General features: G+C 38.7%; 1 protein-coding gene across 1 annotated transcript in view; it reads left to right on the top strand.

The window, feature by feature from the left end:
• TMEM163 (transmembrane protein 163) overlaps positions 1-26,292 on the top strand; it is a 113,114-nt gene that overhangs the window by 66,558 nt on the left and 20,264 nt on the right. Inside the window, exons 3-5 of the mRNA XM_013959672.2 lie at positions 947-990; positions 2,112-2,203; positions 23,647-23,743. Of these exons, the coding sequence (XP_013815126.2) occupies positions 947-990; positions 2,112-2,203; positions 23,647-23,743 (233 nt within the window). The remainder of the gene's footprint in view (positions 1-946; positions 991-2,111; positions 2,204-23,646; positions 23,744-26,292) is intronic.

Raw genomic sequence — 26,292 nt, 5'->3', positions numbered from 1 at the left:
TCCTCTTGCTAATCTGTGTTCAGCAGTTTGCAAGAAGGAAGCAAGGTAATCAGGAATTTATGTGCTACTTAATGACTATAAACACGGCAGCATCAAGGCCATAGAAATTTGCATTGTGGTCTAAGGCTTAAGGCATGGAGTTATAATTGCTAATGCACAACTTCAGTCACTTAGAGGAATTCCAATAGCATTTTACAGGCTACGGAGTAGATGTCTTAACTTGCTATTGAAAGTTATTTTTGCTGATGCAATATTTCCTAGAATTGGGAACTGTGAGGTGATAGAATTAGGATGCATGGAATAAAATGATCTAAATGACAGTTTGTTCTAGATGCCAGTTAGCCCTTTTTTAAAGAGTCATTTTATTTCTACTGGCAGTATGCAGTCAAAATTAGAGCTGGTCAAAATTTTTCCTGACTAGTGCTTTTACGATTGGAAATTGCTGACCTGATGGAATTTGAAACATTTCTTGGGGACATGTAAATTACACTTAGTCCTATTAATAGAAAGAAGGCAATCATGGTGTTCGGATGGGCCTGCATAGTCTTCTGTCAGCCAGTTGATTGTCAAGTGGACTTTCATGTCTAGTTGGAGCATGAAGCAATTTGGGTCATGGAAAGTTTTTTGAGAGGTTGAAATTGTGGTTTCAATATGCTTTTATTCAGAACCTCATCTGAAAGGCAGTATATTCCATAAACACACAGTTTCTGAATGTTATGCTAAATTCTGAATGCATTAATGTTTTGGAAGAAAGAAAAGCCATTCTCTATCATTTTCTGTGGCACAAGGCCTCTCTCGTAGACCTTTTCTAAGTGTCATTCTAGTGGGAACTGGATGAAACTAAGCCTATGTGTTGAAACTAGCTTTACAGCTCCCAGATGAGAGAAGAGAAAAGGATCCAAGAGAAGATTTTAAATGATTCTAAATAGTATTTTCTTTTCTTTAGCTGTCTCCGTAATGAGATACAGTGCATCATCATTTGGATTTGCTGTAAGTAGAGATACAATTTCCATATTTCTTACAATTTTTATGATGTGCTATTTCTGAACATGAAGTACTATTTTTTTCCTATTATAAGTTCATGGTAAGGTGTGCAAAATCAGTGTTGGTTCAGAAAAATTATTGTTGAAGTCACACCTTGGGAAAGGATAGATAAAGATGTTTTCATTATACTTTTTCAGTTTCTGACTATGAAGTCTTATACTGGAGTTAATATCAGTACTTATATCATGTCATTGATAGATACTATCCACCAGATATGTTTTTGCTTTACAAAATTTCTCAGCTTATTCATTTTCCATGCGGATCTTGATCCAAGTTCTGAAGTTCCCTTCTGAAATTTTCGTGACTCTTTTCCTATTGAAGTCTATGGTAAAACTCCTATTGACTTTGGAATGACAGTTTTGCTCTCTAACAATTGCTGTGACTTTCCTGATTAGTGGCAGAGCAAGATATTCCTAATGACATGTAAAATGACTCAGATGAAATATTTTGGCTTGTATGAGTCTGTGGAAAGTTTGGCTTGAATATGGGGGACTTAAGTGGGACAAGCCAGTATTTTTGCAGAATTTGTAGGTGTTACCTAACATCATGTCTTCATTTACTGGAAATACAAATACAGCAATTTTACTGATGATATAGAATAATATGTGATCTTAAATAAACTGAGATTTCAAAATAAGATAATATTTCTTTGCTCTGAAACAAAATCTTCTGCTGAAGAAAATTAATGAATTTGCAGGAGAAAGGAGTGCTTGACAGGCATTTTAAAACACTTTTTCTTTTAGAGTCTTTGAATAAAAATCTCATTAGTGTTTTAACTCTTATGGTGCCACAGTGTCGGATTGTTTTTTTGAACTTCTCCACAGGCGATGGCTTACAAACATAAAGTTCTTAATCCCTTGATTGACTTACTGAGCTCTGAAGTATATTATTGTGCAATAATGTATGGCAAAAATGTGAAGATCAATTTAATGAATGTAAATCCTACTTTCATTAAAATGGTATCTTTGAAGCTGTTTTGTGCCTGTGCAGCATGATGATAAATGCATTGCTGTAAGTGCAGGGCACATTAATGGCCCACAAAACAATTGACTCTGTATCTCTTTCAGTTTGATGCTACCCTGGATGTTTTGTCATCAGTGATAGTTCTGTGGCGTTACAGCAACGCAGCTGCTGTACATTCTGCACACAGGGAGTACATGTAAGTACACTTAATTACTTTTGGCTTTGATAGAGGCCTGCAGAGCTTTTGCTGTCAAGCTGTGATGTTACAGATTCCAGAGCTTGGACAAAAACATTCTGTCATGTCAGCAAGTAATCATTCCTTATGTCCATTTACTGCTTGATCCCGAACATGGAGCCTTTACTTGGGCACACCTCCCTGTGAGGGGATCTTTTTCAGCCAAGATGGTAATAGTTAGGGCTTTGTGGTTTTTCCCTTGCAGTGTCTGTATCAAATGAGCTGTATTTGCAATATGTAATGGATTTGTGCGTCTCTTACTTTTCATTTTACTAGATTATTCTCACCAGACTATGCTTTTAAAATAGATGCTTGTATTATACTTGTGCTTCCCTTAACAAGATTGGACCATAAATTTTAATGTTGAATCCCTGCTCTTTGAATCTAAAGCACTTCAGGTTTTTAGTGATATTATCAGAAGTTGAGGTTGCAGAACACCTGATAAAATTGAGCCTCTGGTGGTGACATGATAGTTGGATGACATGTCTATTATTACTACTGTACAGAGACAGATGCACACTGTTTTGTTATGGAACTACTGCTGTTTTGATAAGTAAGGGTATATCAATAGTTGCATGTCTTCTTTATGGAAGAAAGTATATGCTTGCAAAGCAAGCGTATTTAATGATTGTTATGTGAATGATAAGGAAAAAATTCTTCTTTAGTCAGCCGTGCAATATTTATCACAGTGGAAATTATATTCTGCACCATTTCATTTTGTAGCATTTCTATTGGCAATGCATGTGAGAGCTGAGAAGATCAGGTGGAGATTGGCTAAGGAATTGTTTCAGCTAGTGCATAAAAAGGAGCTTTACCTCCTACACAAATTTAGGGTATATCTAGATGGAAAATTGTAGTGCAGTGTGGAGTTCAGCATAATCTCAATTTATCTGCTTTGTTCTTGTTATGTGCCGCCATAGCTAGCAGTACCCCATCTGGCTTGTTTGAAGGTAACTCAACTGTCTCTCTGAAATAGACTGCAATTTTGAAATGCAGGGTGATACAGCAGCTTTTATCCTGAAACACCATTAATGTAGTCCCTTCCTCAGGATGGGAAACCTGATGAGACTGTGCTTTTATATAACTCTCAGGATCAATTAAAAAAAACAGAAGGGACTAAAACTTGTCTTTATGGTCCCTACCTAAAACCTAAGAAAACAGTAAGCAGTATTTTTCAATGCAGCAGCTTGCCAGTGCTGTGAATTCCTCTCTGGCAGGGTTCCATACATAATAATTTGGAATTAAAGGCCACAGAATACTAATGTAGCATTGATTCATAAAAATAAATCCAGAAATATTTGATTAAAATTAGTTTTCCTGCAGACATTTGGGCATCTTAACAGACATTTCCTGCATATCTCGCTTTTGTGGGCGTCCACAGAGATCCTCATCAACATTTAATTAACATACTTTTGAAATCCCCTTCTGCTGAGCTTTTTCAAGTGAACCTTATAAAGTACTTTATGGAGAGAATAAATCCCAATACAAAAGAAGAATCAGCATATCCCTATGGCTAAGCCAGCAAAGTGAACAAGCAAAGTGGCAAACGTATTTTCCTGCTTTTTATGCTCATTTTTAATTTGCTTTCATATATTCCCTCTGCTTTTCATAAGGCTAAATTAAGTCAATGAATTACTTGCCATGCCCTCTAGTTGAAGACAGCTAAGGTTACATGATGAGATCAGTATTGAGTGAAAGAACATTACCATATGCTGGGAATATTAATCACTGGATAGGCAATCTGGTTATCTCCCAGTTTCTAAAACTGACAAGAGAATCATAGTATAGATGAGCAAAGAGGTGATTGTATCTGTTAAGACAGTTATTAATTGTGTCAGATTTTTGAGGGAGGCACATTTATAATTTCCTCTTGTGTTTAATCAATATTTTGCTTGAAAGGCTGCATGTAATTATTTTTTGTCTACTTTGGGGAAAGTTGCATGGCTCCTCTTGGCTGCTTACTTATCTTGTAAATAATCTTTGTATCATATGTGTCTATAACTACACCTGTTCTTTCACAGTTCTTGTTTTCTGTGTGCCAGTGCCTCTGGGGAAGTCTGCTCTCAGACTCCTGGACAGTTTGGTGGAAATTCATGTAGGTGCTTAAGTCATGCTGTGCATTATTCATGTTTCTGTGTGCCTAGACATACTTTGCCTTAGCATGGGAGCTACATGCCTGTGCAAAACTCTGGGTTTTCATTGATGCATTACTGCTATTTACCAGAGTAAGGTGTACCAGAGCGTGTTCAGTTTAATTCTTCATTTGTAGCTCTCTTTTATTGATTTAAATATTACATTTGTATGGGTGTTCTAACATATCTGAAATTAACCCATATTCCTGTGCTCCTTGACAGGAGCTAAGTGCAATTGCCAATAAATTATGTATTGCAAATTTATAAAAATTCCTATTTTATACACTTGACAGCAAGAGATTGATCCAAAATCTTTTGAAATCAGTGGAAAGCCTCTCACTGAGGTCAAAGTTAGATCCACTGTTAGACTTTGTTGAGAGAGAACATAAAGTTACAAATTAAAAAAAAAAAACAGAAAAAGATATAGAAAATACAGCCTGACTCATGATGCACTGTGAATTAAATACTTATAATAAAATGCTAAGATATAAAAGAACTGTGTAATCTGTCTTGAGAATATAGCCATATGGAAGTTAGAGATGCAACATTTCATAAGCTGGTACTCAGAATGAACAGCATATATCAACTCAATGTGCCAAGTTCTGTTAAGTTGAACCCATGCAATTCCATTTGACTTCAGGGGGATTGTAGTACTGTAGCTGGCATGAAAATTTGCCCCACAGAGTTTAACTGATGTTGTTTCATTTTTACTAATTCATTTGATGTCTCTAATTTTCTGGAACAAGATGAGAAGTTACTTTTTCACTGTACATGTGATTGGAGATGGACAGAGCACATCTTTGCTGATTCTTTTGATGATTCACATGCAGTAACTACACAATATGTTTAAACTCAACCTTTGGGATCCATCTTTTCTGAAAATTCTTTGATGGTGGCGGCCTAAAAAGCTGAAGCTTGCTGGCAGGCTTCTGAAGTCTTATTGATAAAGAATTTTTCTTAAGTCATCATGAAAAGATATATCTAGCTGGGCTCAAGGTGTGTCTTAACTTGTAATGACTTTTTTTTATGCTTTATTTTGTAAATATATCAAGTAGCTTTGAAAATATAATCAAAATTCACATAAATCAGGTGAAAACCACTATAAGATTGTAAGACTTACGAGACACTGCTTCATTCTGTCTAGTCAGCTCATTAATGGAAGGATGTAGGAGTGGGCTGAACATCTGATATGTTTGTGACTGGTACTTTTGGATTGTTTCCCACTTCACCATCTTTCTGTTTTGGCAGTCAAGTAAAGGAGGATAAAATCTCTCAACAGGCTAATACATTCCTTGTATATTTGAATGGTAGTTGAAAGAATCATAGATCTTGAGGAAATGCAAGAATTAGGAAGGACTACAGATACCTGGGAAGAGAGTTTGAGTATATGATTCATGAGTGCTAGATTTGCTCAGCATGATTTCCTGTGTCGCAAATAAACATACAGGGAAGTTAGAAGTGTTGAACAAATCATCAACAAAACAATGATTGAGAAATCCAAGAAAGAAGAGAGGGCTGAACAAAAGATGAAAACTGTGACCAAAGTAAAGTTCTTGCCATTCCCTGTTTTTCTTCATGAGAGCAAAAGGTAACAGGAAGGAATATGCTCTGATGTACTTGATTAAACCAGAGACTGCAGAAATATAATAGAGCCTCTACCTGTGTACTTTGGGCATGGTGCATCTTACTGCTTCTTCATGATGAGAGAATTTATTGGCAGTGCTGTGCCTATAGACTTCATACAGAACTGTAGTATCATAGATCGGTTGAGGTTGGAAGGGACTTCTGGAGATCATCTAGTCCAGCCCTCTGCTCTAAGCAGGGCAAACTAGAACATGTTGCTCGGGACCTTGTCCAGTTGGGTTTTGAATATCTCCAGGGATAGACACTCCACAACCTCTCTGGGCAACTTGTTCCAATGTTCAATCACCTTCACAGTAAAAAAAAAAGTTTTTTTTTTTAAAGTTTAAATGGAATTTTTCACATTTCAATTTGTGCCTGTTGCCTCTGTTCCTGTCGCTGGGTGCCACTGAGAAAAGTCTGTCTGTGTCTTCTTTGCTGGGGGTGCACTCTGACCCATCATCCGGGTCATTAATGAAGATGTTAAACAGTATTGGTGCCAGTATCGATCCCTGGGGGCCAGTCACCACTAGCGACTGGCCTCCAGCTGGACTTCGTGTTGCTGATCACAACCCTTTGAGCTCAGCAGTTCAGCTAGTTTTTCTGTCCACCTCACTGTCCACTTATGTAGCTTGTACTGCATCAGTTTGTCAATGAGAATATGGTGGGAGATTGTGTCAAACGCCCTACTAAAGTCAATATAAACAACATCCATTGCTCCCCCCTCTTCCACCAAGCCAGTCATCTCACTGTAGAAAGCTATCATATTGGTTAAGTGTGATTTCCCCTTCATATATCCATGCTGACTACTCCCAATCACCGTCTTGTCCTTCATATGCTTGGAAATGGTTTCCAGGATTATTTGCTCCATCACCTTCTCGAGGATCGAGGTGAGGTTGACTGTCCTATAGTGCCCTGGATTCTCCTTCTTTCCCTTCTTGAAGATAGGGGTAATTTGCCTTCTTCCAGCCTCAGGAACCTGTCCAGATCTCCGTGACCTTTCAAAGATTATTGAGAGTGGCCTTGCAATGACATTGGCCAGCTCCCTCAGCACTCATGGGTGCACTGTCTCAGGTCCTGTGGACTGGTGTGTGTCCAGTTTGTTTAAATGTTCTCTAACCTGATCCTCCTCTACAGAAGGTAAGTCTTTGTTGCTCCAGGTTTTCCCACTTGTCTGAGACCTGGAATTCCAGAAGGCAAATCTTACCAGTAAAGATTGAGATGAAGAAAGCATTGAGTGCCCTGCCTTTTCCATGTCCTTTTTCACCAGGGCCCCTACCCCATTCAGCAGCAAACTCGCATCTTCCCTAGCCTTCCTTTTGCTGCCGATGTGCCTGTAGAAGCCTTTCTTGTTGCCCCTCATGTCCCTTACCAGATTCTTCCTTTTCTTATATGAGTTTTTTCAGGAGCTTCTTGTTCATCCTTGGGTCTCCTGCTGCATTTGCTTGATTGTGTGCTTGTCAGGATGGACCATTCTTGAGCTTGGAGAAGGTGATCCCTGAAAATCAACCAGCTCTTCTGGACACCTTTTCTCTCCAGGGCCATATCCCATGGGATTCTTCCAAGCAGATCATAGCACCTGGACAGAAGCACCAGAACCTTTTCGTTCCAACCACTCTCTCGAATCATTCTCCTCTTAGGAAGTTGTGCCAGCAGTAGATTTAGTCACTAAAAATGGGATGTCACCAGGTGAACTTGTCCAGCTCTTAGCTACTTGATAGTCTTGCTGATCAATGTAGCTTGCAAACCTTTGATGAATGTCTCTGGGCTGGCCTGGCTTTCACTGGTGCAAGCACAGGAGGTTTAAAACACAGATTTGGCTTTGGAACAGCAGGCTTAAAACACAAATTTGGCTTTGGGATAACAGTCTTTTGATGCATGTTTTTGTTTGTGAAGTTCTGCTACCGGTCTGTGTAATCTTCATCAATTCAGGAATCTTCCTCAAAAGAACTGAGCAACTGTTTGAGCCATTACCATAACTCTTATGAACATGAGACAAGAACAACAGTTATTACAGCAAGGTTATGTATTTGAATATGTACTTAAATAAAGCCCAGAAATATGCAAACTACGTCAGTGAAACACTTGTATGCAGTTGTCCATTAATCAAAGTAAATATTTCTTTGCTGGCCAAAAAAATTTGGCATGTCATTCTGTACATTTTGTTACATCTTGCCAATTCAACTTCTTACCTAAAACAACAGTTGGTCTTGTGGAAAAAAGACAAAGTGCAGATTTACTGTTTTCTCTGTATCTTAAGCTGTCATCAGTTTGTACAGTTCCTTTCAGGAATGGTTTTCTGAGGTTACTTCTTCCACTCCACTTACTGCTGCATCTTCTACCTCTCTAACAAGTAGATACTATGGATAACCCACAGATTTAGAAGGTCTCTGAATGGTCCTTCGACTTTGCTGAAGCTGCTTCTATATATTGCCATATATAGAAGAATCAGCTCAGATTCTCAGTGGTTTGCAGTTTTTCTATAGTTTGGGTTTAACTTCATTGAAATTGAAGTGGTAACAGCGGTTTTAGGTTAAAAAAAAAAAGTAAATAGCAGCAGAAATAATTTCTTTATAGAAGACTGAAGCATTAGGGACCTGGAAGAATGTCTCATGAAAGGTTGAAATAGTAACTAGCTGTGCAGCCAAAGGACAACTTTTTGATCTGATAAATTCAGGGATGAAAGACTGAAGGACTTGGATATGAGTGATAGAACTATGTTTGAGGAGATGGTGAGAAATACCACTGAAAAAGGAAAGCTTGAGAAAACAGAATAACAAAGCTTGGGCTCACAGCCTTGTGAAAAAGCTGTCTTACAGAGCTTTTTATGTACAGTTGGCTGGAAAAGATTTGAAACTAGGAACAAAGGAACCATCTCCTCTTTGATTCCTCCTCTGTTCAGGGAGACAGGACTTTGCTCATTCTAAATTAACAGAGTGCTGGCAGCCTGCTCGGGTCAAATGGAGTAATACTGCTTTTTAGGTTATGAAGCAATAACTCCATTGTTACGTTGCAGAGCCGCAGCCTTGAGTTTCTCTGCAATGGCAGCAGGGGCTGATTGTCTGCTGATGCCCTTAGCATCCATTGCTCTTAGGATTTTTTTGGCTAATGGGTTTTGTTTGGGCTTGTATTTTGGTATTACAAAAACTAGCTCTGTGCAGCATATTTAACATTGTGATTCTTGACAGTTGCAGCTGGTGTTTATTATGTATTACTTTGTTGATGATACCGAGTTAAATTCTGTGTTTCCAAAGAACCAGTCTGTCAACATCTTTTTTAACCCAGTGCCAGAGTAAATAGGAAACCTTACTCATAATTAGCATGCTGCCATAAAGCCAAGAGCAGAAAGCTCACATTTCTTGGACGGTTTTTTTTGATTGCACGTGTCAGACTCCAGCTATTCCTACCTTTATTACTGTAATGAGAAAAGTGAATTGTATCATGGGCAAATAATTGATAATGAACTCATAGCGCTCAGTGTTGTTATGGCATACCTAATGAATGCAGATAAGTCTTTTATTCTTATATTGGTGAAGCCATCATCCAAAATATTGGCTGTGGTATTAAAATAATAGGAATTAGACAGAGTCCTGTGTGTCAAATAAGGGTGCAGATATCTGTCATACCTCTACTTGCTGCTGAGAAAGCTTTTTGCGACGTGAAAATAGACATTCCTATCCTCAGTGGGGAAATATCTTATTCTGGAATGCTCTTTCTTTACGATAAGATGATACTTTACTTGGAACAGTAGGTGGCTTAAATTATCTCTGTTCCTGCATTTATTTTGCATAGCTTTTCTTGCCTTATGCTGTATTTAAAAACAGTGGATCAAGAATTGGGAAGGTCTTGCAATCTTTGCAGCTTTGCTGTTAGATGGTATTTAAAATCTTTGCTATGTGTCAATTTACCTTTCATCTCCATACATTATACCTCAGCTGTGGCAGCTAGATTTAATCTTATCAGAGTGCTTGTACCCACTGGTCAAATGAAAAATGCTTCCACTGAGAATTTGATTCTTAATACGTTCTTAAATGTTATGGGCAGAATGAACTAGTATTTTCAACTATTTTGACATCTAGAATAGCACAAACTTAAGAGTTTGATCCAAGAATTCCCAGCTTCAGTTAGAGCTAAAACCAATCTCTTAGAAAGATACTTGATACTTCCTTAGGGGCTGCAACAATTAGAAAATCTCCCACATCCTTCAGTACTCTATTCCCGTGTTTAATTAAGCTCACTGATTAAGAAATACATCTTATTTCTGATCTGAATATATCTGGCTTCAGCTTATGAGCACGCAGTTTTGTTGTGCCTTTTTTTCTGTTTGATGAAAGAAGAACCTGGTGGTGGTTCATTGTGATTTTCAGTTGTCAGAGAACTTCTCCAGGAATCCAGTGTAATGAAGGGAGGAAGAGAAGGATATTGTTCTCACAGCTTTCTAGGACTTTACGCAATAGGGGTGAAATTTATGGCTATGTAACAGTATGATACGGCAATTAGGATGCTTAAAAGCATCTTATGAAGTGAACAATATCCACAGCCTTTTCAGAGTACCCTAGACTTACCAGGCTACTATTCCCTTCCTTTGGTTTCTTTAGGTCCTGGGAACATACTTTCTGTCAGTTATCTTTTCACAGATACAGAGGGCTGTGGGTAAGTGCTGGTCTTCAAGGTTAACCAGCAGCTTTGGCATTCTTTCCCAGAATACGCCTTGTTTGCAGTTTTTGGTCAGGAGTAACCTCTTCAGGTAAATGGGGCAGGGCAGCAAGTAGACATATCAGTGTCGTAAATGCTCCCACAAACCAGTGGATGTTTAGCTAGAAGCACACAGCTTTTAACAAAACAATTTTTCTTTTATAAGTGCATATCTTCTTAGGCATGTGACCTTTGGAGAAGCCTATTAAGCGATCAGAAACCTTTCCCAGTTGCTTAGTTACCTTCTCTTCTGGAATTTAGACTTGGGAAACTGGTCTGCCTAGAGCAGCAGCCAGTTCTTTCTCTAAGTGTGCTCTGTTTAAATGGAAAGTTGACTGCTGTTGTTTCTATACCAGGTGCCAGAGCCTTGGGTTTTTTTTCCCCTGTAATTCCATGGTTTTAGACCAATGTGAGGACAAAAGATAGCAGGCAAGATAAAGAAGCCTCATGGTAAAAATAGAGTTTGTAGCCTGACTGAAATAGGCTGAGAGATCCCATTTCAAACAGAATTGACATTCAATACATTCATTCAATACATTCCTTAAATTTTCACAGCTATGTTATCAGTGTAGTATTTTTCAGGAAGATGAAAATTGTTTTAAAGGATGTGAGGAATAAAACAAATTAGAGCAAACATAAATCACCCCAAATTACTGGAAAGATTGTGACACAGTGGGGACTTTGGGTTTCTATTCTGCCTAAAATTACATAAGTACTGCTAGCTAAAAATGTAATTCATCTCTCAGGTTTAGTGAAGCAACAAGAACTGGATTCAAATACCTTGGAAACCCTTCCAGAATTGAAAAACATGAGTTTTAATTCCTCAGTGAAAAATCTGGGGAAATTAAATTCCCCATCTTGTATGTCCATGATGAGCAATGCTTTCCCCTAAAAAGCACTGAATCTGTGTACAAAGCAGAAAGCGTACTTAAGGGAGAATGATTAAGTAAACAGCAAGAATAAAATCATCTGTACAACGCTACGTAGAGTAAGCAGACACCCACCCTGAAAGTATCTTAAGCAACTGTCCTTTGCTGTAGTGTTCCCCTTGTCAGTATAGATATCTTACGGATAAATATTCCTTTGACACCTCATTCTCCTGAATTTATTTTCTAGTGCAACTCATTTTTGTTAGCTAGGGGGAATACAGATAGGTACATAGCATTCCTCTTTAGTTCCTAGGGAAAAATGTGTGGCTGCATGAAATGATACCTTAGTACTCTGTGCTGCATTACTCGTTCTAATCTTAAATTCGCCTTTGCTCTATTATCTCTTGTGTCCAAATCAAGGGCACTCCGGAGCCTTCATCGCACCAGTGATTTTAGCTTTGTGGGTGGTCTCTGGAATTGCCCTTTTTTTACTATGCTCTGCAAATTCTGTAACGAGCCATCACCATCAGCATCTCTTGCAGCGCCGTGTCTGCTGGCTAAAGGAAGCAGGCAGGTCTGTGTGGCTGGTGAGCAAATGTGAGGGCTTGGTTGATGCTGAATTAGCGTGAAGACTTCTTGCTTACTGAGAAAATGTAATGACAGGTGGCAGCCTGGAACAAAGTGAACTTCTCTTTCTAAAGTGATCAAAACTTCTTTTCCTCTCTTGCTTATGTTCAGATGACACTGCTTAAGAATATATACCCCAGTTTTTTGTGATGGGCTATTTGTCATGCCTTACTTAAGTTACGTTAAGTATATGTGTATTATTTTTAGGCATGCAATATGGGGATCATCATGTTTCCTACTTCTGCACCCAAAGCTAAAAAGAATTGGAAATAACCTTTCATGGGAAAAAATAGCTCTGTCATACTGCCAGGTTAGGTCTGACCCTTCTTTTTTTTTCCCTCTGATTCACAATAAGACAGCATACTGATCTCTATGATTGCAAGGTATTTTCTATCTTGGTTCACAGTAGGAAAAAAATTAAGTTTTTCAGTATTGGTACTGTATTTAAATTGTTATGTGCAGATTGGCTCTGCTGTATTAATTAGCCCTACTAAATGAGCACTGTCTATTTAGGTAGTGTTGAATGAAAATAGTCCTCTCAATTCAGACCCAACAGTATCAGTCACATCTGAACAAACTGTGGATAATTTTATCCATGCCTTACACAGGAAAGAGTTTTGATGCACAGATGGCAAAATCCACACCTACCCACAGTTAAGGGCAAACCTTTGTGGCTGGAGGAAAAACTCTTTTGTAAAGAGTGAATGAAATAAGTAAGTGATCTGGAAAAATGTCAAATGCGTAGAGATTCCCTACAAACTGCGAATAGCTCTGAACTGGACTCACAGTTCTTGTTCAGTTCTAAACCACCGTGAGTGGGACCTCATGTGACACATGCACGTTCCTATGACCAGTGGAGTATAGTTCAGAGTTTGCAAAATAAGTGTTCCCCTAGGCTTGGATATCTATTTTATAGGAGAAGAAATACAGCTTCTTTTTAACCATGCTCAAAATTTCTAAAGCATTTTTTCTCTAAAATATTTAGCCAAATACTACATCCAGGTACAGTATTGGGTACAAGTTTTAGAGTTGCTTCCCTAGGCTGACTTATTAGGCTACATCATTTCTACATAAATCCATTATCCTGTATTCAGGAAAAGAAAAACAGTCAAGCAGTCATAAACTTTGCTCTTACCCAGGCAGAAATGCCTGTGTGCATACATTTATATACACACACACAAAATCCTCACACGTAGAATTTATATTAAATATGAAATAGCAAATGTATATATTTATACATTCTAAAATCTGTTTCTAAAAGTGTGGCATCTGTAGACTTGGCAATGATTTTACTGGAGCTAGATCCAAAATCTATTGAATTGATGAAAGTCTTTCCTTTGACTTCACTGGTAGTTTATTAGGCAGTACTTGTGTATATTGCCTAGTATTCACACATATATACTAGGAGTATAGTGTTGTCTTTTACTGGAATTTAGTAATCGCCATAAAAATTAGTATTACTGAAATTCTCATAAGGCTTTAATTTCCTTCTTCAGAGGAATGAAAGAAGCTCTGATAACCTCTTTCAGCTGTTCAGGCTAGGAACATGATCATCACTTCACAAGCCCTGAGGATGATTATAAAGCAGGCGTACCATAAGTACAATTGTACAGTCTGTACAGACCCGCAAGCAGAAAATAGGCTGTAAGAGTTTTCAAAATCTTGTAAGTTGTAGACATTTCAATAAACTTTTATTGACAGTTATTTAATACCTGGAAAATCAAATTATTTATGGAACTTTTGCCCTAGTTCATCTCCATGTTTTTAGAGGATGTAAATACCCTGGTTTCCAGCAAGTAGTAAAACTCCTGAGGATAATAAAAGTTTTAAAAGGTCTATAGCATTTCCAGCATGAAATGAATCTCTAGCATGGCTCACCTGAATCCTCAAATATAAACAGCATTTCCCCTGTATTTTATAGAAGATGAGGTAAGACAATGTGATGATAATATTGTACATTTTCTAGTACAATAATTGAGAAGTTTGCTTTCAGTGATGATTTGGAATATTACTTAAATTAATCCTATTTGTTTCATAATCTTTTTTTTTCTTTTTTTCTTCCCCATGTTGAGGAAAAGCCGTGTCTGTAATAGTGCTGATCCGGATTCTAGCAGTGGGAGGGAGAGCATGGAACATAGGCAATGAGCAGCGAGCCCACTTACTTCCTGTGCATTTTGCAGTGTTGCTGTTCCCTCTTCACTCTGCAACAGGCAGGTGTAAACACTCTGGACAGCTGTGATTCTGTATAGTTTGGTGTTCAAGCCCTCATCAGTAACTAAACTTGGTAATGAATAAGCTACACCACAAGCATAAGCAAGCAATACAGCCGTCTAATTGGACACAAAGTTTCAGCTCTAGCTGTAGAGCAGGAGAATAAAGCAGGGAAACTAGACTAAGGCTGACATGACATTATCTTTTGCCAATATATTACAGTAATACACCACAGTGGCTAGTCGTGGTTCTTTTTAGTAGAGTAAATTCTTTAATGGGTTTATGAGGCAGATTTTACAATCTTCACGGTTCTGGATATCATCCTAATAAAGCCTATAGCTAGAATTCTCTCTTCTCTGCAGTATTGCAACATGGGCATCAAGGAACAAATCCTCATGAACAGCTGCATCGTAGTTCTGGTGTCTGTTTTTAAAATAATTGGCAACAGAGCTGTGCTTAGGGCATAGCGTGCAGTTGGTCCGAACAGTCTGTGTCCTCTTCCTACTGAAGAAGAGTTGTGGATCTTGGGAGCATGTGGGTTGCAGCAGAGATTGGGGAAAGAGAAGACAAAGAAAAGCTCTCACCTGCAACATCCCAGCCTTCCCTTAGCTGCCAAAATGCCAGCAAACCAAAATGACCACTCTCAGCCCCTTCCGTCCAAAATGTCCTCTGACTTTTTCCCATCCTATGTTCTTTACCCACTGACTTTTCTCAGTCCTCTTCCATTTTCTCTATCCTGCTCCGTTTCATCTCCGTCAGCTGGAACCTACTGATTTGCCACCACAAAATAGTTTGTTGGTGACCAGAAGATGAACTTTTTTCCACTAAGTTCTCATTCTTTGAGTATCAGCATTCAATTTTTCCTATACTTTTGGGAAATCTTGGGCTGGCTCTGACTGGAATTTTATACTTAGCTACTATAATCAGACTGCAAGTGCTGTCATAATACAAATATTAAATGAGGGTAGGCCTATCTCTGTTTAAACAGGCTAATAGCCTTCCTGTTGTCAGGAAGAAGATGTGTTACAGAGGAGCTGTGGTACAGATTATTGTAAGCTCCAGGGTACTAATTAAGGAGCATTCACAGAATGGAATTTGTGTTTCATTACAGGAAGAAAGGATGAAAACAAGAGTAGCAGCAAAATGAAGAGGAGAAGAAGTGCTCCTCTAGTGTGGCTAGACATAGAAGATGATTCAGAAAAATGTAGAGAGATACAGAATTAGAAAGTAAATTAACACTGTGCTTTCAAAAATATTTTCCTAACTCCTGATGAAGTAGAAACCTCTTGGGCCATTGTCTTGCAGCATTGTGCCATATGACTTCCCCTACACGATCCCATACATGGTCACTCGCTCTGTCACCCACTAACACTAAAATCCTTTCAAATTATATGGAAACAAGAATCAGCACATTTGTGGTTTTTATTAAATTAATTAGTTTTATCTTTTTTTTCCCCCTTTAAACCCCAGAGGATTTGTTAGTGGTTTATACAGAGATTAAATCCTGTATCCTGCATAAAATTGATTTGTTCAGCTTTGCTGAAAAAGCTCATGTTATTCCTGGGCTTAGAGCTCATATTGCACATATTGGCCTGCAGCACATTTTAATACTGACTTACAGTTCCTTGCAAAGTTACAGTTTTAACACTGCTTCTTAACTCCAGCAGTGAAAACAGCCTGTAGAGATTTTAACATCTCCCTTTCTGTGGGCTGTTTGGAGCCATTAGTGCTGAAAGATCTTGACAGAGCCTGCAGAGATAAAGATTTCATGAATAAAAATTCATAGGATCATAGGATAATTCAGGTTGGAAGGGGCCTCAGGAGGTCTCTAGTCCAATCTCCTGCTCAAAGCAGAGTCAGCAATGAGAGCAGAATAGGTTGCTCAGAGCTCTAGTCGGGTCTTGAAAACCTCCAGGAAGGGAGACTGCACAACCTTTCTGGGCAAAGTCTTCCACTTGTTCTCCTGGTGGAAAAGTCATTTCTTTTTGAAAAATCTATCACGTTAAGATTCTTAAACACCCCCCCCCCAAAAAAAAAATAAAAAAAATCCAGAATTAAAATAGAGTATACTGGCTCTTGGAAGATAACAGAAATATATGTAGTGAATAGGAGTATTGTCATTTATTTATAGTATCATAACAGACAGAGAAACTAAAAGCCTGTTTTGATGGCAGCTTTGCAACATACAAGAATATCGTTTCTACCTGAAGACGAATATTAGTAGAAAGTCCAGTGTTTATAATTACTTTTCTTTTGGTTCTCTTTGTCATGTTCCACTTAGTAGCTCTACTGAAATTATTATGAATGTTTTATGTGAATAAGGTAAGCAAGGTTCTTTACACTGGAAAGTGTAAAGGTAATCAAAAAACCCCAAGTAATCCAAGTAATCAAAAAAATGAGGTGATCCAAGGTACAGCAATGGATGAAGAAGATTGGTGAGCAGAACACCGTATGAAAAGAAGAAAGAAGATGAAAAGAAGAAAGAAGAGAGTCATATTGATTGAAACATTATGCAAGTAAGACAGTTAAGGAAAGCTTTGGGCCTGATTCAGGTTGAGTAGTGTATACTGTCTCTAAGGAACACCTGAAGTATTTACACATTAGTACCAGGAGCAAAGACCACAAAATGCAGATCCTTAAGCTAGTGATGTAGGATGTGAAACTCAGTATTATTGGAGAAAATAAAAATGAGGTGAGATAGCAGTAAGAGCTGACTTACCATCTGATACCAAGAAATACCATCTGAAACTGATGATTCTATTATTGCTTGTTGTATTATTTAGAGCCAAAATAACAAAATCATTTAATTATACATATCATTGTTAAATAGGGAGGGAGGTTAGGTTTTTAATATTGCATTTTAGATGTATCATATGTTAACAGAACTGGGAAGTAATTAGACTGCTGCTGACAATTTTGTTTTATTCCACATAGCGTCATTAAGTTTCATGGACTATTTTAATGAACCTGAAGTATGCTGGTAAAAATCGTTCCTGGATGTAAGAAAGACATTACCAAGTATATCAGAATCTTTTCCCTCCATGCCCCTGGCCCAAAACAACTGTGTCTGTGAGCTGTTAAGTGAAAGTTAAAATGTTTTTACAGAATGTGTTCATATGCATCACTAATTTTTTCTGAATCCTTAATTCTATTGCATCACTTCTGCTGCTGTTAGAGCAGATTGACTTGAGAGGAGTAATTACCCATGGCTTCATTACAAACGCTCATTGGTACTGTGTCATTGTGTTCCCTTTGCCAGCAAGATAGTGGGGTGGTAATGAAGAAGGGAGTTGTCTTGCTGTGGGTATTTTATAGCAGTCAACTGATTTGAGAAAAACTGTTCTCAGTCACCCTTGAGAAGCTTAGTCCAGATCTCTTTTGAGGTAGTATATAGCAGGGTTTTTCTCTTTGGCTATATATGTACCATTTTATTAGTTTTATTTATTTATTTATTTATTACAAAATATTATAAAGTAAATAGCTGAGAGTCTAAATCTGCAGCCTTGATTCAGGTTGACTGCTGCTTACACAGATGAGAAATCCCATTGGCTCTAATGAGTCTTCTCATGAAAAGAGTATGGCAAGAGATGCAGAAGGTAAAATTGCTTTATTACTTTGAAGATTAATCACCACAGAGATCTGGGGAAGGTTGGTATTTAGTTCTGTGATTGAAATAATACAGATTTTTACTCCTTTCACTCCCTATAGAGAGTTCTAACAAATAATTATGAATGCAAGACACCGTTAAAGACAAATCCACAAATTAGAAGGGTGTTTTGCTGTGTCTGCTTGATGAAAATGACTTGGATAGTGGCATCTTCTCTCCTAAGGAAATTAATTTTGTGATAAGAAGGAAAAAATTTTTGTTTGCTAACTTACTAATAGTGGCTCAAATTTTCACAATTTGTGGAGATGGAAAACCCTGAATCTTAGTATATTTTGTATCTACCTGTTTAAAAGCCGTTAACATATGTAAAATAGCAACTTGTTGATGCAGGGAAAGACTATCAGATGCCTACAGTGATGGATTTTCTTTTATAATTTCCATATGAATTGTGAGAATTTGTCATCAAAATGAAGAATTGTGTCAATTAGAGCTTAGTACAGGGAATATGTTAAGGGAAATGAGGTAGCAGCTGGATGTTTTGTAATACAGTTACACTGATCTCCAGATGTTGGCTGGTGTGACTGCAGGCATCCAGGATTGGCGTAATGCTGAAGGGGTGTTTATAGTTGTAGTCCCTGCTTTTAGAGAAATGCTTCTGGGAAATTGTCAGGTTGTAGCACAGCCAGAACCAAGCTTCAGCTTAAAGACATGGGTTTAGATTTTACGATTCAGGCATAATCATGTTTTTGAATTTCACTAGAAATGGACTGGGAGTATCTGAAGCTCAAATTCTATATAAATTCTTTGGCAGTTTTAAAAAATCAAAATAATTTCATTCTGAATGTCTGAGGCTGCAATATGACTAATACAACAGTATGTTGTATTTGTGACAAAGTTATCTTGAGAACCTGACAAAGCAGTGAGATTGTTATTGAATATAATGAATTATTCTTTCTACTGTCATCAGGATTTTCAGATAAAAATACTACAACAGAAATACATCATTAAGTATCTTCCCCAGATCTAGATCTACTACCAAGGCCTATATCAAACTAAAGAAGACTGGGTAGTTTCACTGTTAAATTGCCCTAATTAAGTAGGGCAATACTGCAGCTTTTCTTAAAAAAGAAAAAAAAAAGTGTAGTTATATCAAGGTGATGTGCAAGTTCGTCAGCCTAATTAATAGACTATAATTTTGCCAACATTCTGAGCATGTCATGTAAAATCTGTGGGGTAAGACCTAAATAACAGTGCTTTACCACCATTATAAATGGCTTGTTTAATACATTTGTTATATGCTAGCATGATAATTTGTATATATGGCATTTGGTCATGTTTAGTTTGAAGACATCTGAAAGACTGAAGGACAATGTAGGCTATTAAAAGCAGGATTTCAATCTTATGTTTGCCTTTCCAATAATTTCTACAACTATTTAGGTGCAGGTTATATATGGATATTGTTTTGATGCTACACTTATGAAAGGATCAAATCTACAAAAAGTAATAGGAATTCATTTCATAAATTCAGTGTGATGAACTGCAGGTGCATTTCATCAAGATATGTTGATAATGGGGGTCATTAAATAACACGCTTTTCAATATGTGCTTCCTTTTTTGATCTTGACTGTATTTCTTAATTTTATGCATTAACTTCTTTTATATAATACATAATAAGTGAAATAGGGTAAAAAAAACCCCAAATATATTTAATTGATGGTTTGCTTGCATATGATAACAGAAAAATGCCATTTTTCTCTAGTCTCAGTGCACTTTGAGAATGCTTTATTTCTGCCCTGTTCTCCTCGTTCTTGGTGAAGGGAGACTGCTGCTAACTACGGGCTATGCAAAAAACTGCTCTCAAGAGTGAAGTTGTCACGAAGTCGTATCTGTGAAGGAGCGTGGTCTCGGAATAGAGGCTTGGGCAGGGAGCTAGGGGAGTGAAGGCTTTTAAACGTATGCGGGGCAGCCTATGGAAAGGCTTGGCAGGTGCCTGGAGCTGCTGCCTTGCTGGGCAGAGCTGTGCCCGTGCCCAGGTGCCGTGCCGCCGTGTGGTGCCCAGCAGGCTGGACAGGAGCCGCGAGGTGCAGAGCCTGCAGTCTGTGGGGCTCCGACGGAGCAGTGCCCAGACACAGCCCTGTGTTTTTGTCTTCCTCCAGGATGTGCAGAGAGAGGGGGGTTTGACTGCCAGTGCCCTTGCCAGCATGAGTCTTCTCCATGTGGGTAGACCTGAGCTAGGGTAGAGTCGAGCTGATCTAATACTGCCAGCAAGACTTGACCTTATAGAATGCCTTGCTTGACGAACAGCAGGCAGAAACTGAGAACACAATTTCCCCTAGGTGCTAGGAGGTGTGAACAACACTGATAGCGACGTAGGTGGAGATCTGTGCCTCACGGGGGTCACTGGGCAGAGTATCCTCATGTCTTAGCAAAAAGACACCAGTGGTCTGCAATATGAGGGTATTATGCACATCACCGGCTACTCCAGTGTGTGAGTTGCTCTCGGTGAACACGGCAAGTGTGGAGGTTGAGGAGTATATTATTTAGTTTGCTATGGTGATTCCAAGCCAGTGCTACCTGGAAAATCATCACTAGGTTTTTAGTCAAACCTCACTTCTGTATAGCTCCTCTTTCATTAATTTTTATAGGCAATTCTGAGTTGACTTGAACTTGTCTAGAAATGGCAGTTGGCTCATCCAATTTAATAGAATATTATTAATGAAGTTGCATTTGCCTAGAACCCTGGCACTAACACCCTTCATTTGCAGCTGGAAATGGTTTATTTAGTTGCAAAGTGGTTGAAGTAATTGTTAGCAGATGGCAGTTAGCAGGCTTGTATTAAAGTTTTTGTTGTCTAATGGCTTGAAAATAAAGCAAGGTTACAGTAACGAATTGCAATTTGGTTATTATGTGCTGCAGTTAAAAGTTAAGATTAATTTTTGGAGGTTACTTATTTTGCGCCTTTTTAGTTGAATTTTGCATGGTTTGCAGTCTAGATACAATGTGTTTTTCTGGCAAACAAGGTTAAAAGAAGATACCATGCAGTATTTTTTTCTCATGGTATTGAAGATAAGTTGGTATACTCAGGAAAAGAGGAGACATATATTTTAACTGTTACAGTACTATGCCGTTACTCATGAATTTTGCATGGCTACAGACTCCAAAAGCCAGTGTATAAAGGAGATGCTAGGCTTGCTGGTATGATGACTCAGTGCTGATTCAATCCTCACACTGCATTTCTCTCTGCTATTAATACTTCTGCCACTCTATTATTAACTTCTTCCTTTTTTCTTTCTTCTTTTAGCTGTTTCAGGTTAAGTAGGTGTATGGGAATTCTTTTGACACAGTAAAAGCTGCTCTGGGGAATAGGATAAGCAGCTCAAGAGGGTTGAAGTCATTATTTGTCTGCTGGCATAAGCAGAGGTGCAAGACATCTGCTGTTCTGCTTGGGTGGTCAGCTTGGGTTTCCAGGCATCAGGCTAACCCCAAACTGTCCAAACTGCGTGAAAACTGGATCCAGCCAATGGTCAGGGCAGGTGCCTGAAAGTAAAGTTCACCTATCTTCCTCAGATGATATATAAATGAGAGAGGAGGTATGATAAGGGAAGGTGATGATGTTTCGCTGTTTTCTCTTCCCCACACCCTTGGCATTAAACAATATGTATTGACACAGGGAAGTTTAATCTTTTCTTTCCAACCCATGGATTTATGGTCTGCGTGGTTTAAGCTAGCTGGGAATAGTAGTAAAAGTTTTTCTTTTAGTGTTGATTTTAAATGAAATGTCATCATATTCTTTCATGAAGTGCAAGAACCTGTCACTGGCTCAGCAAGTGGCCTTAGGCAAGTCAGCCAACTTCTCTGCACCGGTTCTGTGTTCAAATTACGTAACTCTCGCATTTGTCTCAGGTGAATGAGTAGAATTTTTGGTACCTGTTTCTGCTTCCTTATCCAAAAAGTAAAACAGTCATTACAACAGAATCTACCTCAAAGGACTGTGCAGAGAATCCACCCTGCGAGTTGCTCCCTCTACCCAAGGGTTACAGGCCGGATTTTTGTGTTTGAGTCTAGGGGTAGGACTTAAGGGTAACTGGACTGTTTGGAGCCTTTTCTGCCTACCTTTTACAGCAGGTTATGTCTGACAAAATGAAGGGCTGCTGCAGTTGCCTGAGACCAGGCGTGGCAGAGTCATGCCTACCTGCAAGGAGTACCTCGGTCACGCCAGAGCTGGGAAGGTGCTGGCCTCCGCGCTGTCTGCATTCCTTGGTGTAAGGGCAGCCTCTTTACTTAGAACTCGCCCAGGGGATTAGGTAAATTTTCCGCAGTGCATTTTCACGTTCCTTGTGCTGGTGAATAAAATGACCCAGGGCTCACCTGCACCACTGCTTCAGCTGCATCTTTTGACCTAGGCAGAGCAATGCCACTCCGACTGCGGTCCCTAGATTGAGCTTGATGTGAGCGTTACATGTACTGCCAACCACCAGATGGCCTGATATCTGAATTGTTAAAAATAGTATCATGCTACTGGGATAATTATAGCATCCTTAGACTGAGCTAACAGATAGGTACTGGATGATGAATACCAAACAGAGGGAAGAGAAAATATATTTATAGAAATAATTTCTTAAATATTTAATGGTTTAAACATTAAAAATGCTCTTGCTGTATTTCTATTGACAGTAAATTTTTCTATTTCCTAGTAGAACTTTTATATAAAGTGCTATTAGTAAAATGGAGTTATAGGTATATCAGTACTGTAATAGACTGGCTTTTATTGTTCGTAAAGAAGAAATCAAAGCTTTAGTACTTAACAGCAAGAGGAACTCCATCTCAAAGTAGTAGCAGACTGTATCTTTGAATCAAAAGAAAAGTTTTTTCTTTAACTGTGAAGTTCTGAGTATGCATTGTGAGCTTTGTAAGCCCCCTATTGTACCTCTTTCCCATGCAAAACATGGGAAAGATTCTCTGTTACTTCATCTTCCATTCACCTTCCCATTTGTTTGCTTTTGTGTTTGCTTGTTGTAAGAGCTTCTAGATTGTAAGCTCTGTGGAGCAGGGACAAGGAGTCTAATTCTGTGATGAGACTCTGATCCTTATTTGTGTCCTTTAGGTATTGTGAGACCCTTGAACAGCCTACGAATGGATGCATCTAACCTGCTGTATTTTTTTATTGACTGCATTTAAAATCTTTTTTTTTTTTGGAGATTTGGGGAGGAAACAGAGGTTTCACGTTCTGTTATGTTACTATTCAGATTTACCAAATATCTGCCCTGGCTCAGTAAAGAGAATGAAGTTCCCTTGATTATGTCTAATGCCAGACCCTAGCAAAACAAACAAACAAACAGAACAGAGAACCAGTCTTCTGGAAGCCTGATATATCATCAGGAACAGAAGAGGCATGTCTTTCCCTGTCACTCTCACCTAGAAATATCCATGTTTTCTGTCCTGCCTTTTCACTTACAATCCAGATTCTAAGAAATGGAAAAGAACTGGAAAATTCTCTTCATTGTCTTATCTCAAGTCGCTGTCTTTATCTCCTTAAGCTTTTTTATCATTAAAATTCTGTTGTGTGTTATCCATTAGCAGTGGGAGAGTTAACAACTCCAAATATGTTCTAATGTTTCTTTTTCTTTTTCTTTTTTTTCCCAGAGCTTGTGTGATCTTGGGTGTCATATTCCTGCTGTCATCTATATGTATTGTGATCAAAGCCATCCATGATCTTGCGAAGAAGGTGCTTCCAGAAGTGGTAAGGTGATTCATGTTCTTTAAAATGTTCTTTTTATTCCCCGCACCTCCAGTAAGGCTGAGAAAGGCCCCATTGAACTCAGTGGAGCTGTAGCAGGTGCAGAGCCTGCCTGGCTGAACGTCGCTGCAGGTCTTAGTCTTCAAGCAGTATTTTTTTTCTTGTGTGAGGCTGGTATTTAGGCATCCCTAGTCCTTAGGGATTTTGTAAGTATGATTCTATCCTTTCTTCTCCTGAGCTGCTGTTACAGACCAAATCTTTCTGAACATAAATTTCTTAAAACTTTTATACAGGACTGTAGGAGTTCAGTGACACTGGAAAGGTTTCTGGCCTTAATGAAAGTGGTGGAATTGAAATCCTTTTTACAAGGAGAATGTTTCCACAGTTTACTGCTCCAGTGGCTTCAGTATTTTGTTTTTAAAGTGGAAAAATGTATTTTTGGATTGTGTTTTTTTTTGTTTTCCAGCTCTTGCCTCCAATTCCAGAGCCATGTACAAGTAGCAGGAATGAAACAGGTGAGGGGAGCATGCTGGGTGAAAGAGCTGGCTTTTCAACTGGCTCACCATGGAGCATTACAAAAGGCTTTTCTCTTGCTCTCTGCTTTCTTTTGGTATGGAAGCCAGCCCCTACCTGGCTTGTAGAGCAGCTCTCCGCAGCAGCCTTTCTCTCAGCTCTGCTCTGTCCTGTCCTGCTTGCTTCCTTCCAGTAGTGGTTATTAACTTCCCTGAGCTCTACTCATCCAAACCAGCTACTCACTGGGAGAGCCAAATGGCAACATTTCCTCTCCCAAGAGACTCTTCCTACTTTTCCCTGGACCAGTTTCTAATGTGCTCAAAATAAATGAGGCTTCAATTCAGCTATAGTATATACAACCAGCCTTACATCTTTTGTATTTAGCCTTCATGAAGTTTGGTCCATTTGTAAGCGCGTGCAGACTTTAGCATCAGGGCTTGACCCCCAAGGACCTTTCCCCACACATCATTGGAGAAAAACCTCAACTCCTTGCTTTCAACCAGGAGATGGAGGCAGAGCTGGAAAAAAAACACAAAATGGGATTTCAACCCGTTACCCACTTATAGCAGTGCAAATGACCTGCTGGATGCTGTATTTTATGAAAACTTCCATGAAGCTAGTCAACTAGAGAAAATTATTTTTAGTAGTTTAGTGAAATATGGGCAACCATGAGTAGCATAGCAAAAGCACATGAATTAATGCATTATTGAATTGCAGTCAGATGCGTTGTTTGGCTGCAGGTGGTTTGGATTCCCTTTGCATGTCACCTTTCCTCTTTCCCACTCTTTGTAATTTACTGCCTCCTGAGCTCTGCCAGCATAACAGCACAGGTAGTTGCTCCCTAGCCTGGTTCTGTCAAAATGATCTAGGTTAGCTTAAACACTGTTAATAGTCAGTTCTTAACCAAAACGTTTTGACAGAAGTGGGTTAGGGAGTGAGCATGGACACCATTGTGCCAGTGAGGCTGAAGGAGATCCTGATAACTTGAGGGGAGACCCTACAAAGATGGCCAGCTAAAAAAGGACAACCTCTTAACTTGGCTGTACCCAAACAGTGCATCTGGTTACAGTTTGAATCCTTTTTAGTGAGAAAATGAAATCTAAATATACAGTCTTGACTGTGTGAAGCAGAAGTGAGAAGTGAGGCTGCAGTGATAATTAAAACACCCATTTGGTGGCTTTATGGTAGTGCAGATCAGATTAATTTGGATGCCTCTGTCTAATTCTTTGTGGGTAAATGCACTAGTAATTTCAACAATGGAGTAAAAAATGAGAAAGTTATGGAATCTATATCTCATTCTTTCATCATTAGAGGTAATTTATACAGATGAGGGTCTTGTTTCTTAAGTGGGAAGAGACTCCTCTTGTTTGCAGCATCAAAGTTATCTATGACTCTCAGGCTTGTTGTACTTCCTCATTCTTTACTTTTTAATTTTTTTAATTTTTAAAATATCTTTACAGAAGAAAAAAATTATGAAGTCAGAGCTATAGAAAGTTATCACCAAAGGGCAAGTCCCACCAAATTTCAAGTGTCCTGTAAGAACAATTTATACAGGTCCCTTTTGTCACAGACTACCTTAGTTTCAGACTTTGGTGGGCTAAAAAATGTCAAGCAGGTAAAGTTAGGGTGGATACTACTTACATTTGACCCAGTATCAGGTTAAATAGGTAGTTTTCTTCCTGTGACATCAGGCTGACTCTTCCCAGTCATGTATGTGCTCAAGTAATAACAGCTGTTGGGAAGATATATCTGGCAGGGCACAGATTGAGGCTGACTAGCGGCAGGGTAAATGCCACATGTGCACACTGGGAGAATTCTCAGACCTTGGAATTCTGCCTGGAAAGTAGGCTAGAACAGGGAAGGAAAGAAGATGGTATGTTCAGTGTCTCTAAAATTACATGGCAAGGATTCTCTTTTCAAAGTCTTTCCATATTTCTCTGCCTCTCGCTATGTGAAAATGATTCAGGTAAAGGTTGCGTGACAGGTGAAAGATCTGTGCGTAAACCAAGAATAACATTAAAAAAAGGGGAGAAAGAGAA

The sequence above is a fragment of the Apteryx mantelli genome, chromosome 6 (assembly GCF_036417845.1).
Source record: "Apteryx mantelli isolate bAptMan1 chromosome 6, bAptMan1.hap1, whole genome shotgun sequence".
NCBI classification, from domain to species: Eukaryota; Metazoa; Chordata; class Aves; order Apterygiformes; family Apterygidae; genus Apteryx; species Apteryx mantelli.
Note: the sequence above shows the minus strand (reverse complement) of the source record. Positions and strands in the feature narration are given on the sequence as shown.